Here is a 16,779-nt window from a genome sequence, read left to right as displayed (position 1 = left end):
TCAGTACAGGATGTTTGTGTGTAATTACCAGTGTTACTCCCGTGTGTTTTCGTCTACCCACAAGCCCTACAAGCGGACACCTGAGGGAGTCCGAATATCTGTCCCCTATAGGCGAATTCTACCGTAAACATAGTTTATAGACTCAATAAGAATGGGACAATTTGTTCTTTGTTTAAAAAAAAGATCGAAAATGTTATAAAATTAAAAATTTATCAATCATTATCACATTTTTCGCTGTGTTGTTGTTCAATCAAAGGATCGGGATTTTAAAGTTATCCTTCTCGTTAGAACAATAACCCCAGGCCCTAGCAAAGGTATTGTAGAGAGTTTGCGTGTGCAGCATTGAGTTTTTCTTTGTTATCACCCTTAAAGTATGGTCAGAATTCAAAAGGTAACAATAACAGTGCATATTATGTATCTGACGGGGTATTGAGACATAGGCTCGGGTTTTACTAGGCTATCTTTGAGAAGCTAAATAGTGGTTGTATCCGAACATGCTTTCAGGAGTAAAACAAGAACTCGCGATAAACATACAAAACAGCAAAAAATTCATCAAACGTTACACCTTCTGCCTTCAATCCGGTATATACCAATATAGGATGCGTAGAGTGGTTGTCCGGGCATTACTAGCTCACTGAACTACCAAAACTATCGGTAATCAAAAAGCAGTACATACATTTTTGAACTAATTTTGCGCAAATTTTGCACTTTTATGGTTTCAATATAAAACACCTTGATATTACCGTAACTCTTCCACTACTGTGTTCTGTTTCTAAATTCGCCAATGGTGCACGACCAAACGAAAAAGTACTGACATGTCACAGAGTCCTCTCTCCTACATAATGGTCACGTGGGTTAATGATCCTATTGTGCAAACTATCGGGCCTGCAAATTACAAGCTCAATGTATAGGGGGCGCTGTCTCAGCGAGAAATCGTTCTGGACACAGATGTAAGATATTTTACGTTTTTTTTTTCTTCTTATCGGCAAATTTCTTATCTTCTTTTCTTATCTTCAATATACAACTCCTATTCGCGAAAAACGACCGTAACGTTTGCACAACGAATCTAGATACAGGGTTTGTGAAATATCCGTCCTGAATAAAGCTGAATATCGAGTACTTACAAAAGCCTGTATAGAGCCCATACGTACCCGGCCGTGCTCAGACGTGACATGAACAATTAACTCCAGTTGTACCATGCACGGAAGTATCTTCTAATTACTCTCGTGTATATTGTTATGATAATTATTTATTATGGGACGTGTCATATTTAAAGTTAATTGATCACACTCTGTTTATTCACACTGATGCTCGCTTTATTCAAAAATTGAAATATGATGACGTAACCATATTTACTCGGAGTTATTGACTGATTACCTGGATTGCAAACAATGTGGTCCGCTCGTTTTGTTGTGATAGGTTGTGGTCAATCTCTCTCTCTCTCTCTGTCTCTCTCTCTCTCTGTCTTCTCTCTCTCTCTCTCTCTCTCTCTCTCTCTCTCTCTCTCTCTCTCTCTCTCTCTCTCTCTCTCTCTCTCTCTCGTTCAACAAGACAAGGCGGTCGGAAGGCGGGATCCTCTGTCTCAGATCATTCTTACTGGTCGTCCAGCTATACCTCGAAATAACTATAATTGAGAGGGCGCGATCGATATAAGCGTAAATAAAAATATGAAGAATAAGTGTCTAAAATGTTTTCACTATTAATTTTTCAATATTACCAAGTTTATGCAGGATGACTCATTTGAGGTTTTGACAGAGTTCCTCCACGCATGGTTGTAGAGCGAGACAATATGCATTCTCCGAATACGCTACATGTTACCATAGCGCTTGAATGACGCTGCAGGTACGAAAAATAGAGGATTGCAAGAAATGTCATCGTTATGATAAATTCAAAATTAAAAAGGCTCACCGCATGGAATGAATCAAACTATTGATTTAACTGTACGATATGCCTGGACTGTGCCAGATAATCCGGACAATTAGCATATCCGAAATCGAACGATGTGACGTCAACCCGCTATATGTACATGTTTGCCGGTCTCTTCAGTGTGAAATGTTATGTAATGATAGGTTTGAACAAACAGTGTGGTTTGAATGTGTACAACAGAGAAACTGTCAATGGTTTTATTTGCTGACAGAGAAAGCTGCTGTACCATTCAGCACCCGGGGCGAAAAGAGGTATTCACAATGATGGAGACGGTATTATGGCCACTAAGCGTTCATAGGGGTGGCCAGAAAAGCTGTTGGAGTGAAAAGCTGCTCGTATAGTCGTATCACTATTTCTTGAAAGAGGCGGGCGGTGGGTAATTGTATAACTTGTCAAGCGAACAATTTTTTCTCATTGGGGGCGGGAAATTTTCTTTTTTGCATAGCAGGCAACTTTAAAAATGCCCAAGTTGTAGGTGGTAGGTGGGGAGTATGCTTATTTTGTTTTCAGGAGTTTGCCGACTGGAAAGGGGACCCATGTGACGTAAGAGATGGCTCAGTGTGTGGGCTTTTGCAGTGAGGATATTTAAAGGCTCCAACATGCCACGTGTGGAAACACTGTACGGGTTTGCAACAAATAGTGAGTGGTTCGCGACAATGACAAAGAGAGAAAACCCCAGGAAAAATTCCCAATGGCGTGGAAAACTGATGGGCGGGGAATTATTCGAATTCCTAGCAGGAAAGCTGTAACGAAAAGGTAGCAGTTTCGCCCCAAAAAGTCGTAACTTAGAATGGAATAATTATAGCTTACTGTCTCTGTTACGCAGTCTCACAATCGGCTGATTGGCTGCCCCTGTTTCTGTAAACACACCTACAGAAAACGATTAAACAATGAATAGGAATATACAGACTTCGCGTAGGGTCTTTAATAGCAAAAGCTAGTAAAATACAAAAAAAAACACAGAAAATGACTCAGATAATCATTATAATGGATACACATGCATGTTTAAAAATTGACCTTTTTGCCGTTGAATATGTCACATAGCGAATTCACAAATATTTGTCCAGCTTGCAATATTTGTTGAATGGCTGGTGAATTTACCATTGGCATATGTACACTTCTCAGGTGAATGCACTTTACGCGGTCTGGAAATTAGGAATCCCAGGTGCTAGAAGGGTGATTAGCAAAAAATAATAATGTTTCTGAACAAATTTATCGGATCCATCATGGCTGCTTTGGCATCAGGCAGCTGACGCGCTTTCGTTACGCTGTAATACGGGCAGGTTTCCATCAAGGTATGTGACCGTCAAATTCTCAATATGCGGCTATAAATAGGCTACAATTTATTCTGCAAACATTGTCCCTCATCACAACTTGTCTGTGCTTATGCAAATCACAGCCCAGCGAAGAGATAACGATACTATCCTTTTGGAAATTTCCATCGCCACTACTATTACTCGAGGTACTTCAGTTTGTGTACAAAAACTGCGAGATTAACTGAAACACGTGTTGCACAATTTCTCAGACAACTTACTTGTCTGTGACAATATTGGCAGAGAGTCCGCCAACGCAATTTATGCAATGAATTGAATATCTCAAAGGGTTGATACAAAAGCTAAAGATTTCAAAGACTTGACCATTTACGACGCACCCTTCAGTGATAAAAGTAAACTTTTGGTGAATCTAGACTCAAAATTTACTTTCCAGAAAGTAACGAGTCACTCGATCCAAAATTTTAAAATTCTTTTCCGCTTGTATGATGGGCTCATTTTAAAGCACCTGGAGTAATAAACTATTCACGTTTTGTTTTGTTTTGAAATTGTAATAGCGGCCATTTTGAATTTCAAAATATCGATAACTTTTAAGTAATTTTTTCTTTGGTTCCAAATTTGTGTGGTGACCCCTTATTTTTATCCTTGACTTTCAAAGCCTTCAATACGAAAGAGAAGAAGGGACAAGAAACAGATGTCTTGAAAAAATACATTCATTTGAAGATATCCATTAAACTTGCCCTATTAGCTGTATGACGGAAGTATAATCCAATCTTCGCGGAGATGCTTAGGATTCCGATTATTATCCAACATTGTCTTTGAAAATGTCAGTATTTCAATCCTTGGGGATATGCATTTGGTCGCTTAAATTCAGGCGTTTATGCGTTTATCTGCGAACGGCCATCATCACATTTGAGCCGCCACTCAAAACTTATTCATGATCAGCTGTTAAAATGTAGGTTGTGTGTCTAATACGTTCTACTACGCATTTTCACGGAAGTTGAAATGATTTCAAACAATCTTATCAAAATAAATGCAAACAGATGGAGCTAATGAGGCCTTAACGGATAATTTGCGGAACATGGAAATACCACCTGGAGATATACATGAATATTCATTTTCCTCTATTTTTTGAACAGGGCGGAAATGACGTCGACCGATCTGCCGATCTGGAAGAGACTACTTGAAAATTATTGAGACAGACACGATGAGAAAAATTGCGCCTTGGGGACAGAAATTCGGACTCTCGGTATTTTACAACACTTCTTTGGTCTACCACTCGGGAGCTCATTTTTAAGCTTATGGAGTGATTAAACTCTTCAACGGATTATTTTTGTTGAAACAGATGATTTAATGTTCCTCACAGAGTTAAAACAGGGATGCCTGCCATTTTGAATTTCAAAGTCGGTAAACATAGGATAATTTGTCTCTCTAGTACAAAATTTTGCACCTCGACCTCTGATTTTTATTCTTGATATCAAAAGAGAATGACTTAAAATTTCCTTACGAAAAGGTTGAGCAAAGGTTTAGGTCTTTCGATTTCTAGGTGCGGCATACAGTGACAGTAATTTTTGCATATCAAAGGATGGACGAAGAGGAGCATTAAACATGTGCTTCTTGTTTATTTAATAATTGTATTCTAGTCCAATGGAAACGTGACTTACACACTAATCAAACAAGCCTCTTATTTAAAGCGTCGGACGTCAGAGAATTTTCTCAGTCCAGGCTGATCACTTTGCGAGAGACATCCCTGCTTTCCACTACAACAATGCCCAAGTATCGATTGGTTTACTTCAACGGGCGCGGCCTGGCTGAAATCTCGCGTCTGATATTGGTCGCTGCCGGAGTGGAATATGAAGACGTTCGATTGACTCAAGAGCAGTGGGAAAAGGAAAAGGGAAGTAAGTGTTAAGTGGTCGACATTTTAAAACAAAAATAGCTTTCAAACGAAATAACTTTTGCTGAAGGCTTCTCAGAGTATGATATTCTAAAATCAATCGCATTGTAACACAACTTTGGAGCAGGCCTTCTCCTCTTCTCTATCAAAAGCAAAAAACAATATCAACGCAATCGTCTTATAACAAATTATGGTTTGTGTCTTTTCTATTTCAAATGTCAATGTAAATGTGACACATTTGGCAGATAATCCTCTATGATTTGCCGTCGACCTGCAAAATCAACGTAACTAATTCATGAGTCAGCAAAAAAAATCATGTGAAATCTGGGATTGTCAACATAGAAGTAGTTGCGTTCCACACCTGTACTATTTCACTGTTACTCATACAATATTTTGACAATCGGTATGCTTTGACATTACTTTCACTATTTTTCGTCGATTTTATGCAAATCTTCCCTTTTTATTGATTTTATTGAGTAACTCTACAAGCACTCAGTAATGAATAACAAAGGAATACATTTGCTAATGGCCATGATTGGATAGTGAAAGGGGCTTAACTCTAGTGCAAAACTTGGCGAAGTGACCCCTGATTTTTTTAAATTTGATTTGTTAAGAAAATGATTGAGAGTTTCGTTGAGGAAAGTTTAAGGCTCTTAATTTCGAGGCCAGTACTGAAGAACGGAAACTTTGGATATTTTCTGGTAATCAAGGACAAAAATCAGGGGTGCACTGCAAAGATTATTGGCATTAAATCCTATGGTATTTGCATCCCAATTAAGACGCTCACAGTTTATCTGTCTGTGTGTGTGTATGTATGTATGTATGTGTGTATGTATGTATGTATGTATGTATGTATGTATGTATGTATGTATGTATGTATGTATGTATGTATGTATGTATGTATGTATGTATGTATGTATGTATGTATGTATGTATGTATGTATGTATGTACGTACGTACGTACGTACGTACGTATGTATGTATGTATGTATGTATGTATGTATGTATGTATGTATGTATGTTTATCCCATATATAGACCCAGTTATCCCTATAGTATGACGTCACTATAGGTATATGACAACTATGAATCCATACTTCATGTATGCGTGTTTAATGTCTGTATCTGCGTGTCTATGTGTCTATATATATGTATCTAAGTACCGTATGTGCATGCTTGTATACCTCTCTATTACGCATCTGTGTAAAAATTAGTCAAACAATGCAGTCTTACTTTTTCCTCGTTTGCAGAATACATTTTTGCTCAGTTGCCCGCATTGGAGATTGAAGGCGCTGGTGTACTGTTAGAGTCTAAGGCAATTGCCCGCTACCTTGCAAACGAACATGGTAGGTGTCTGTCAGTCACAATACTTGCACAATAAAGCAATGAATGAGGACAGAGTAAGCCTGTAAGAAATTTTTGCATATTCTTATGAATGAAGTGAAATTATATATTTAAGGTTTGGGAACGGAAATGGAATCAATTTAAAAGGTATGGAATTTGAGTTCAACCAGAAGTAAAAGTGTATTACATTGACAAAGTATTGATGAGGAAATTTATTACATATCGTAATTTTTTTTTCAAAATGAGAGAATGGCTTCAGCTAATCGACCTTTGACCAGTCAAAGCTGTCTATGCTTGTGTCAGGGATGACAACATGAATATAAAAGAACACTTACGTACATGGGTACCCACTAATCAAGAGATCAACACAGAATACATTATAGTAAAAGAAGGTCAGATTTAGCGAGCATCTATTTTTTCTTCTGCGCATGCGCTATAGTGGTTAGTACCTGTCGTTCAGCGAGAACTTATATGTCAACGTCATAGCTGAGATCGTGGTAGACTTAGTTCGATGGGAAAAGTTCCCATATAAAGTAAAATTAAGAAATTTATATTTTAGGTATTGCTTGGACTTTGAGTCTAAGAAGCTCTGAAATACTGACAACAAACATATAACCTCCAAAATGCTGTGAACGTGATTGGAACTAATTTGGGATAATTGGATCTTCATAATTTTCAAATTTCTCAAAAATGTTAGGTGTCCTATAGCTGAATGTCTCAATATTACAATATACTCATAAAAACATTTGTGTAATATGTAAAAAAAAAGCAGATGAGCTTACATTTGTAGATTTTAAAGACATTACTTCACCATCCAATTAGTTCCAATCGTGTTTGTGATGCATTATGTCTAGAAAGTCGCATATTCAGGGATGGAACATTTCTCTAAAAAAGGTCCCTGTAATCACAACTGACAAAGTGCTTCATGTTAACAATGTCTCAAAATGCCGTAGTATGATAACGCCATGTTCTCACGCTATAGGTTTGGCGGGAAAATCCAGCATGGACAAGGCAAAAGTCGACATGGTGGCCGATTGCCTTGACGACGCTCTGCGCATTGCTGTACATGTATACATGGAAAAGGACGCCGAGAGAAAAGTAAGAACACACTGTATAATGTTAGCCCTAGTAAGATACATATATGATGACATACCATTGTAAACACAGTACCGATTTTGGAGTATTTAGCATCATGTTGTCGTTTTACTCGTGGGATCCAGCATGACACCGCATGTTACCAGCAGCTACCAATTTCTATGCGCGAAAACTATTCTTGATCGTCACTCTCATAATGAATCATGTATAAGATTTACACGGAGAATAATTTCAGCTTTCTATAATATTTTCATTGCTTATTCGAGAAAACAAGTATTTTTTTTTCCATAAAGTATTTGCAGTGAAACAATAGTGCGTCATTTTGTCGATAAATAAATTCTAGTGCGCACTGAAATTCTGCTGTCAATAATAGCATTGGACAATAAGCACGCGAAGACTGACTGTGTTGACAAATTAAACACTGTGCTTCGGACGAAATTTTGGAAGTAGAAGAAGAGCCTGTGTATCATACAGACAGGATAATTCTTGAAAATATTTCAAAAGGTAAATGGAAATCTAAACGACAGTCCACGTTCTGAGTGATTACCTATCCAAGTTCCACTGAAATTTTACATATAATCTGTGCATTGTATTTTTGTGGCAGGATAAACTGAGAAAAGAGTTGGCCGAGAAATTAGATGCTAAATTGGCCTCGTTGGAGAAGTTCTTTACCACTAACAATGGAGGAAATGGTTACTTGGTTGGGGATGAGGTAAGATCTTCAGTGCACCTATACGAATATATTTCTAGGTTTTTCCCCACGTACGTAAACTTCCAATAGACACACGATAAGCTACAATAACAAATTTTAAAAGGAGCAACTATTTCCAATAAACCAGTATGTTTGGTGAAGCTGTCAACAAATCATGTTTTTTTATATTCATGGCAATTTAAATAATAACAAGGTCATTGTAACGTCAAAAATTGTTTCGTATTTGAAAGAAATATTGTTGCGCCGTGGCAGCATTAGTTCTTAGCACAGCAAACGTACAACTGTCTCCTTATCATATCAAGTACCGACTTTCAAGATTTGAACATAGACTTTGGTTATTATTTCTTGTTTGATTTGCCCGGAATGAAAATACGAAATTTATTTAGAATCTTGCTTTATCCCTTTTTCCTTTTATCAGTTGACATGGGCCGACTTGAACTTCACCGCTCAGATGGACTATATGATGAAATACCAGGCGTCTGTCATTGACAAGTACCCGAAGCTCAAGGCACTGCGAGAGAGGGTGGTCGCTCTACCAAAGGTCGCGGCTTGGCTGAAGAAGCGACCAGAGACAGACTTCTAAGTTACTACAACTAGAGGCTTCGGAAAAGTTTTCACATTAGTGCAGATAAGCGTTGTTTTTAAAAGTAGGTAGTTTATCACTTTGGGAAAAGAGCAACAAAAGGTATTTCTAGACAGTCTTTACATTTGCCGTAATGTGTCAGACTCTGTGGACATAATGCACCTGTCGATGTTTTCCCCTCTAAGTTTCCTGCACTGTTGGTCATTCTGTTAGAGCGCCATCATAGTCGGCGTAAATTTTGACTGAAAAGTTATAGTGCCGTTATCATGGTTAAACAGAGGAATTGATATCCGTGTTGTCGACAATGGATCGGCCAAAATAATGTGCCGTCGACAAAACTCTTCTCCATCCCTTCGACCAAAAAACCTGCACAGTTCACACTGAGTACAGTATTTGCACTATTATATATAATTCAAATACACTTTGTGGTTGTGATTCTGTAAAATTTTAATCAAAATAAAAGAATTTCTTTTGACTAACGACATAATGTTGCCACTTGTCATTTTAACGAACTATAAAGTTCTTCTTTGCCAGAGATGTATATTGATATAAAGAGGTACTAATGGTGACAGGTAGTGACAAAAGGTAAGGTTAGCCTGGAAATATATTGTTATGGTAAGCACTCAATTCGAAAAATTGTACTAGGAGATCGCTTTTACAAGCCAAATAGTAGATGCTGAAACATGTTTTGGGGAGCAGAAGAACATGCGAAAGTAATGAAAACTTCTTTCAAAAATTACAGTTAAAAGCTTTAGATTCAAATTACACTTTTGCCGGTGACTAAAGCTTGTTAGCTGGCTATGAAACTCTCTTCCAAACGTTTCTTACATTCCAAATTTTCTTATCAACACAGAAAATTGTCATAAGAAGAGCACAGAATACAACACACCAGCACGTTTTGAAAATCCTGAATAACGAAAAGAGTCTCATCAATAGTTCACTGCTATCACTTCAAAAATCAACTCATCTTGGGATTTAAACTTTCAATCACAACACGATATATTTATGATAATCCTCATCACGAAATTATAAAGTATCACAAAAAAATTTACTATTTTTAGTTAACAAGTCCCGTGGAGTCTCACCAGTGACAAGTACTGCGTCGAAAACTTAACACTGGTGGCGCCTCACATCTCGGTCTTCGGCCTTGCCTCTATCCACTTTTTGACCTTCGGTTGTTCAAGCACGCGTTCTCGTAGTGCTGTAAGTTTCGGGAAGGCAGATAACGTGGCCGCTTCTTTCAGCTGGTCCACATGGTAGTCAGTGTGGACTATGAATGCAAGGTCCGCCCAAGTCAACTGTGGGAAAACATATTTACAATTATCCGAATTGTGTGGAGTTCTTTATACTGCTGATTAAAAAATGCGCTGATGATTCCTTTATCTTGTGGCGCCCTCCCTAGCTGGCCTTGACTGCGTATATAGATGTTGTAGCATTCTGTGCTGAAAGGGTCACTTTTCAGCTGACAGCTTGCCAAATCGCAGTATGCGACCAAAAATCGACTTTAAACAGGTAGGTTTGCATCTAATTTCGCCAAATTAGCATCCAGCGATTTTATGACTGTGCCAAAGTTCCGGAAATTATAGCTTGTCCAAATACAGGTGACCTTTCAAACTTTGCAAATCTAAACCATGCAGTAGTCGTTCTAACACTTGCAAATGTGTGAGAATACAAAAACCAGTCAAAATTTTTCCATTATGTTCTTAACATTTATGCGTCTTCCTTTGAGATTTCCATCGGGTTATAAATCCTAACAATACATGGGGACAACTTGATGACAGTCGCCACTGAAGGCTAACTACAAGACCAGAATAACACATTTTTATAAGTTTCACAAGGCGATTAAGGTAAACTATGGCTGGGTAATTGATACCCTGTGTAACTTTTGATATATTCGAACAAAATTGTAAGGAAATTAAAGATAAACACTGCGAGTGCTGCATCTGTGTCAGCACGACACGGTGTATTCATTATTAGCCATTTTTTCGTTTGAACACTTTGCTGCCGTATTTAGAGGACAAAATCATAGCGCAAATCAGATATTATTTTTAAGTAATTCAGTTAAAATAAAGTACCGGAATATATTTCGTTGATGATAGGGAAGGGAGAACATCACACAAAATAGTAATAAAACTTCTAATATCGATAACTATAAAGATGGATAAATTTGAGAGTCCTTATATATGTCCCGAGGTGCACTCTACAACTGAAATAATAAAACTATCGGATATTGAAACTGCCAAATTTTCTCACCGAATCTCCAACGAAGAAACCATCACCACCTTTGTTTGAGATCAGCATCTTTTCCAGACCAGAAAATATCATCGGAGTAGTCTTCGTCAAGCATTTCTCTTTTGCCTCTGCCTGAAAAAAAGCAACAGAAATACAGCTAAATGAAAAAGATTTCAGACCCAGATCTCGGAAAGATCTCTGTTCCAGCAATGGGCTTTGAAAATCACTACCGTTTATCATTTTCATTGCTAAACATAATATAACAACTGTAAATATTCATCAATTAAAATTAAAAATGTGACAAACCTTCTTCGCCTCGTCATTGCCAAACCACATTTCAACAAATCTTTCAATAATATCTTCTATTGCATCAATTACCATGTCAACCCTGGCCTTGTCCAAGTTAGTCTTGCCGGCAAGTCCTTCGTGGACAAATATATATTCAAAAGACGACGATAAACAATCACGAAATAGGAAGACAAATATCCGAACCAAATGTTTGGTATTAGATAGTTATGGACTAATCTGTGTAAACACAGGTGACTAGAGGAAGGTATTATAGTAATGTCGAAGTTTTTTATATTATGCGCCTCGAAAGTGAAAGACTTAAACTTTTGCTTAGAGCTTAGTAATAAATTAAACTTTCAATCATTCTCTCACTAAATCAAGAACAAAGTCAGGGGTCACCGTACAAAGTTTGTTTCTAGAGAATCAAATAACACCCATGGCCACTTGACTGTTGATTAAGTCCACTTTAAGTGGACAGAAATTATGTTTGTACGAAGGCAAAACCAGCTCTATCGAGGGTTGTATTATAGTTTATGATTGGCACCCTGTGTTCAAGATTAAGACAACAGACTATCATCTGTAGATCAAACATTAATTTTCTTGTATATTCTCCTTATCACAGTGTCTCTTTTATAGATTTACAAAATCCAGTGCAGCTGATTTCAATTCTTCCAGACACACTGTCCGCATTAGACTTGGTTCAAGTCGGTGAATTTTAAATAAAATCATTTATAATAGTTTCTCTTGTACCTCTCCTACTTCGTACAAACCTATCCGGAATTTGGTAGCCCAGGCCAGGTTTTCCCAGCGATTGAATGCGTTACCTTTGAGTCTGCGCACTATAGTGAGTTAGTTTCTGCCGGATTCACCAACTTTGACTTCTTGCAAAGTACCGGCGGCGAGACGGACTTTGTACACAGTGACGTCAAGCAAATACAAAATGATTGATCGCTCCAGCCATTATTCTGGCCAATAAGGAGAACGCATGAATTTAGTGTTAGTGGCGTCGAATAGGACCTTTTGTCCGGCTCTTTGAATTTCGCACGGAACAAGCCCCTTGACAACTTCTTCTTTCCATCCTTGAATAACCGGCGACGATTATCGCATTTTGCAACATGGGCCCAACAAACAACACAGAAATTTTCACACGTTTTCGTTGATACAACAAAGGTCGTGCTGACTTTGGAACAAAGGTCGTGCTGACTTTCGCACTCGACACTTTGTCAATAACGCCATGTGAGTTTATGCACGTCTAACTTGGGGTCATATTAGATAACTCTTCCCAATATGTAAAATTTAGTGATATCATCTTATGAATAATACATAAGTAAATAAAAACGTCATCTCATGAATAATTTATAGCAACGCAAACCCTGCAAGAAAGCTAAGCCTTATACTTGGTTCAAGTCTGTGATTTGTGAATGTTTGAGTGAACGCAATTATTTTTACTTTGCTTTCATGTGAACATGCACGTGAGTGGAGTGGAGGCGATGAGTCGGGTGAACGCTATACAAGGGAGTTTCACCCGGGATCACAGACTTGGCTCTCTTGCAGGGTTTGCGTTGCTAGAAAATTATTCATGAGATGACGTTTTTATTTACTTATGTATTATTCATAAGATGATATCACTAAATTTCACATATTGGAAGAGTTATCTAATTTGACCCCAAGTTAGACGTGCATAAAGTCACATGGCGTTGTTGACAAAATACCGAGTGCGAAAGTCAGCACGACCTTTGTTGTATCAACGAAAACGCATGGAAATTTCTGTGTTGTTAGTGGGGCCCATGTTGCAAAATGCGATAATCGTCGCTGGTTATTCAAGGATGGAAAGAAGAAGTTGTCAAGCGGCTTGTCCCGTGCGAAATTTAATGGCCAGGAAAAACGGCCAGAATAATGGCTGGAGCGATCAATCATTTTGTATTTGCTTGATGTCACTGTGTACAAAGTCCGTCTCGCCGCCGGTACTTTGCAAGAAGTCCAAGTCGGTGAATCCGGCAGAAACTAACTCACTATAGTGCGCAGACTCAAAGGTAACGCATTCAATCGCTGGGAAAACCTGGCCAGGGCTACCAAATTCCGAATAGGTTTGTACGAAAAAGGAGAGACACAAGAGAAACTATAAAAAATGTTTTTATTTTTTTAAAATTCACCGACTTGAACCAAGTCTAGCTAAGCCTGTGATTCCGGGTGAAACTCCCCTCGTATAGCGTTCACCCGACTCATCGCGTCCACTCCACTCACGCGCCCGTTTCACATGAAAGCAAAGTACAAATCATTGCGTTCAGTCAAACATTCACAAATCAGACTGTGAACCAAGTCTATGTCCGCATAAAACACACAAGTTTGTATGATGCTAATAGCAGTGATCCCATAAAAAGGTGTTGCTTCGTTACAAACTAATTATCGAGTATGATAGTTTAATGTGTGGAAGTGGTATCTTGTGTCTCAATCTTGAACTCTTGGTGCCAACAATATATTAGCTCTCATTTACAAGCCTTGGCAGGGACACTTTGTCTTTAACATATACAGGCAGAATTTCTGATTGCATAGGCTTAATCAACAATTGAGTGGTCACGAGTGTACCTAACATTTACTGATATTTGAAATTCAAAATGACCGCCATTCCTGTGTTAATTCCATGGGGTAATATCAAATTGTCGATTTCCGAAAAACTAAGGCAAGGAATGGGCCCTAACAAGTTGTAGATCAGCAAAGAATTGAAAGAAAAATATGAGAGTCCGCGTATCTGTAACTTCAATTTGTTTATGTAGTACAGCTTTCGATATGATACATACACAGTGCAACTATTTCAGCATTTGGAGAACTGACCATGGAAACTGCCGAGATACCAAAAGAGCACCAACAAAACCATAAAAATATCCACGCACGTGAACAAAGTTTGCATCATTCTCATCCTTCTGGTACTGAAATATTCAGCCGTGAATGGGTATCCCGCCGTCACTTTGTACAAGTACCCATACACAACTGAATAGTTCAGTCCATTTATGCTTTTTTTTGAGTTGTATACTATCACTCAATTGGTTTTCCTTTATAAAGCTTTTTCGTCAGAATAACTTACCAAATTCATTGGCTAAATATCGAGCTATTGCTCGAGACTGTGCGATGACTTGACCATCAACTTCCAAGACTGGCATCTGTCGAAATGGATACTCTGTATGAACACAGTAATAGAAGATATTGAAAGTGACGACACATTCCGTATTCTCGTGTATGTAAAGAACACATTGCATATATACATCAGCTATCCAATCAAAACTTCGAACTTTACATAGACGTAACATCATTTAGATTAATTGCAAAATGGCCTCAAAGTTAACAGAAGGAGAGGAATAAACTTCAAAAGCGCAACATAGCGATGATATTAGAAATAATCCTCATGCCTTCAAGGTACCAACGTTACATGCACTTTGCTCTGTCCAGTTGACTTTGCTGGAAAAGAAAATGTACCCCTTGAAATTTGTAATTTATTTTTTTAAGCGGAGCAAAATGTTACCTCCTTTTTCGCCTGAATATTTTTCCCGTCGGAAAAGCACACACTTTGACTAATTTTTTTTTCACGCAAGACTGTTCGCACTGACACGCAGTTGAATGCAAATAGCAATTTTGTCTCCTGAAGAAAAATCCCGGATCATAAACATCTGGGGTTAGGGTTAGGATTAGGGTTAGCTGTCCAAGTTCTCGTGTATTTACGCGGATGCCTCTACATGATCCTAGAACATTAATCCTAATTATAACCCTAACGCAAGCCACAGATTTTCTTGAAAGGTATTATGTCGGAACTTGTCGACGAGAGTGTTGAACCTTTAACTTGAAGACTATGCTATGAACAGAAATGCAATGTTATCTGTAACTAAAAACTTAACACATATGTCAGCGAACTTTACACTGGGTGTTGCAACTTCCCAAAGAAAAATAATTAAAAATGACGGATATATACTAACACGGAACTGCTAGTAAAATCTAAAAGATAAAAATCCCTGTCCTACATAGGTATTCATGGGAAAATACTTGAAATACTCAGGCTGGAAAGATTTCTGTCATGTATGTGCATCAATGCCTCAGTGTGTCACACAGCTACCAATGCAGTCCTAAAGTGGCTCTCCTTATTCGGTGATAAAATATATGTGTATAACTGCCCCAACGAATTCTACCTCCAAGAAACTGCTAGAACCATACAGCGTACACGGAATGTTCTGATTACTGTGCGTGATATGAAACCTGTGATCCAAAGGGACATGTTTTTAAGCTTCGACCTTTTCTCCGAGTGCAGATTTGCAGAATGTATGACCTGTATCCCGAGACCAAGACCTTCCATTATATAGAGGAAGGATAATAACTAACTGTAACTTACTTTCGGACGCGGGCTCATTTTCGCTTTGCCATTGTTCTTCGTTGAAACGTATATCTTCGTATTCCACACCGGCCACTGCGAAAAGTAGCCGACATGGCTCGGCACGACCACGTTCGTGGAAGTATTTGAGCTTGTATGTAGGCATATTATAATGTATAAGGCAAAACAAGTAGCAGCGTGAGCCTAGTCTGTGTCAATTACAGCCTTGTAACATGTGCACTGAGCTACACCTATTAGCAGGGGTTGTTAACATGACCTAAGACGACCCCAGACACGCTGACCTAAAGTCTGTGTCAGTTACAGCCTTGTACTATGTGCACTGAGCTACACCTATTAGCAGGGGTTGTTCGCATGACCTGAGACGACCCCAGACCGACCTAAATTATCACCAATAAGGGACGATTCAGAATTTACTTCCAGGGGGTGGAGGATTTTTAAGGGAGCCACCCATTTTTCCCAAGAAAATTTAGGAGGGGGGCAGACAAAAATACCACAATCATTTAGGGGGGGCCAAGGAAAAAAAACATCAATTCAATATTTGCCCAGAATTTCTGATCTCTACAAAAGAGAACCATAGACGCTACCTGGGTGACAGATAAACTCAACATGTTTAGTTAAACTCCTTTAGCTGCCAAATTCGGTAATATTCACAGTAGTTTGTTTATGCATCTACTGCAGTATCTTGTTCTCCTCCCTGAAGCGTCATGAAATGTCCAGTATTTAGCATGTCAACACAAACCATACAGTGAACAGTCAGGGTGTTTTGTTGAAAAGAGATCTCGGATCAAGTCCAGACTAGAATTCATTTATCAACAATAACAATGGTCATTTATGTTCACACTGGTATGTTGCTAAATACAGCATTGGGTGTTCTATGTAGTGATAGAATAACAAACAAATGCTGATACACAGAGATGGACATTGAACAAATGCTAAAATTACAGCAAATGTCTTTTAAGGTTGGGTTTACCTTGTAGCTTGTAAAGCAGTTGAAAGTTGCATGATAAAGAAGTTAATTTATGCAAATGTATGCAAATCATCCGATTTCTTGACTTCC

At 38.3% G+C, this 16,779-nt stretch overlaps 2 protein-coding genes across 2 annotated transcripts; one reads left to right on the top strand and one right to left on the bottom strand.

Moving 5' to 3' along the window:
• The first annotated feature begins 4,902 nt into the window (after positions 1-4,902).
• LOC139123258 (S-crystallin SL11-like) lies at positions 4,903-9,307 on the top strand. The gene is made up of 5 exons (XM_070689387.1): positions 4,903-5,098; positions 6,344-6,439; positions 7,420-7,535; positions 8,137-8,244; positions 8,663-9,307. Exons 1-5 carry the CDS (start codon positions 4,966-4,968, stop codon positions 8,825-8,827), a joined length of 618 nt encoding a protein of 205 aa, XP_070545488.1. The 5' UTR covers positions 4,903-4,965; the 3' UTR covers positions 8,828-9,307.
• Positions 9,257-15,992, bottom strand: LOC139123257 (S-crystallin 4-like). The gene is made up of 5 exons (XM_070689386.1): positions 15,723-15,992; positions 14,430-14,522; positions 11,366-11,481; positions 11,081-11,191; positions 9,257-10,125 (listed from the first exon to the last, which is right to left on the bottom strand). The coding sequence occupies exons 1-5, from the start codon at positions 15,865-15,867 to the stop codon at positions 9,955-9,957; spliced, it is 636 nt and encodes a 211-aa protein (XP_070545487.1). The 5' UTR covers positions 15,868-15,992; the 3' UTR covers positions 9,257-9,954.
• Positions 15,993-16,779: the final 787 nt, after the last annotated feature.

Source organism: Ptychodera flava, chromosome 22 (assembly GCF_041260155.1).
Source record: "Ptychodera flava strain L36383 chromosome 22, AS_Pfla_20210202, whole genome shotgun sequence".
In the NCBI taxonomy this organism is placed as follows: domain Eukaryota; kingdom Metazoa; phylum Hemichordata; class Enteropneusta; family Ptychoderidae; genus Ptychodera; species Ptychodera flava.
The sequence above is the reverse complement of the archived record's forward strand: the minus strand, read 5'-3'. Positions and strand labels throughout refer to the sequence as shown.

Coding starts and splice junctions, on each gene's coding strand:
- LOC139123258 (XM_070689387.1), top strand. CDS start 4,966: ATGCCCAAGTATCGATTGGTTTACTTCAACGGGCGCGGCCTGGCTGAA. Junction 5,099..6,343: donor GTGGGAAAAGGAAAAGGGAA/GTAAGTGTTAAG, acceptor CCTCGTTTGCAG/AATACATTTTTGCTCAGTTG. Junction 7,536..8,136: donor AAAAGGACGCCGAGAGAAAA/GTAAGAACACAC, acceptor TTTTTGTGGCAG/GATAAACTGAGAAAAGAGTT.
- LOC139123257 (XM_070689386.1), bottom strand. CDS start 15,867: ATGCCTACATACAAGCTCAAATACTTCCACGAACGTGGTCGTGCCGAG. Junction 11,482..14,429: donor ATATTTAGCCAATGAATTTG/GTAAGTTATTCT, acceptor TTGTCCACGAAG/GACTTGCCGGCAAGACTAAC. Junction 10,126..11,080: donor GTTTCTTCGTTGGAGATTCG/GTGAGAAAATTT, acceptor GTTTTCCCACAG/TTGACTTGGGCGGACCTTGC.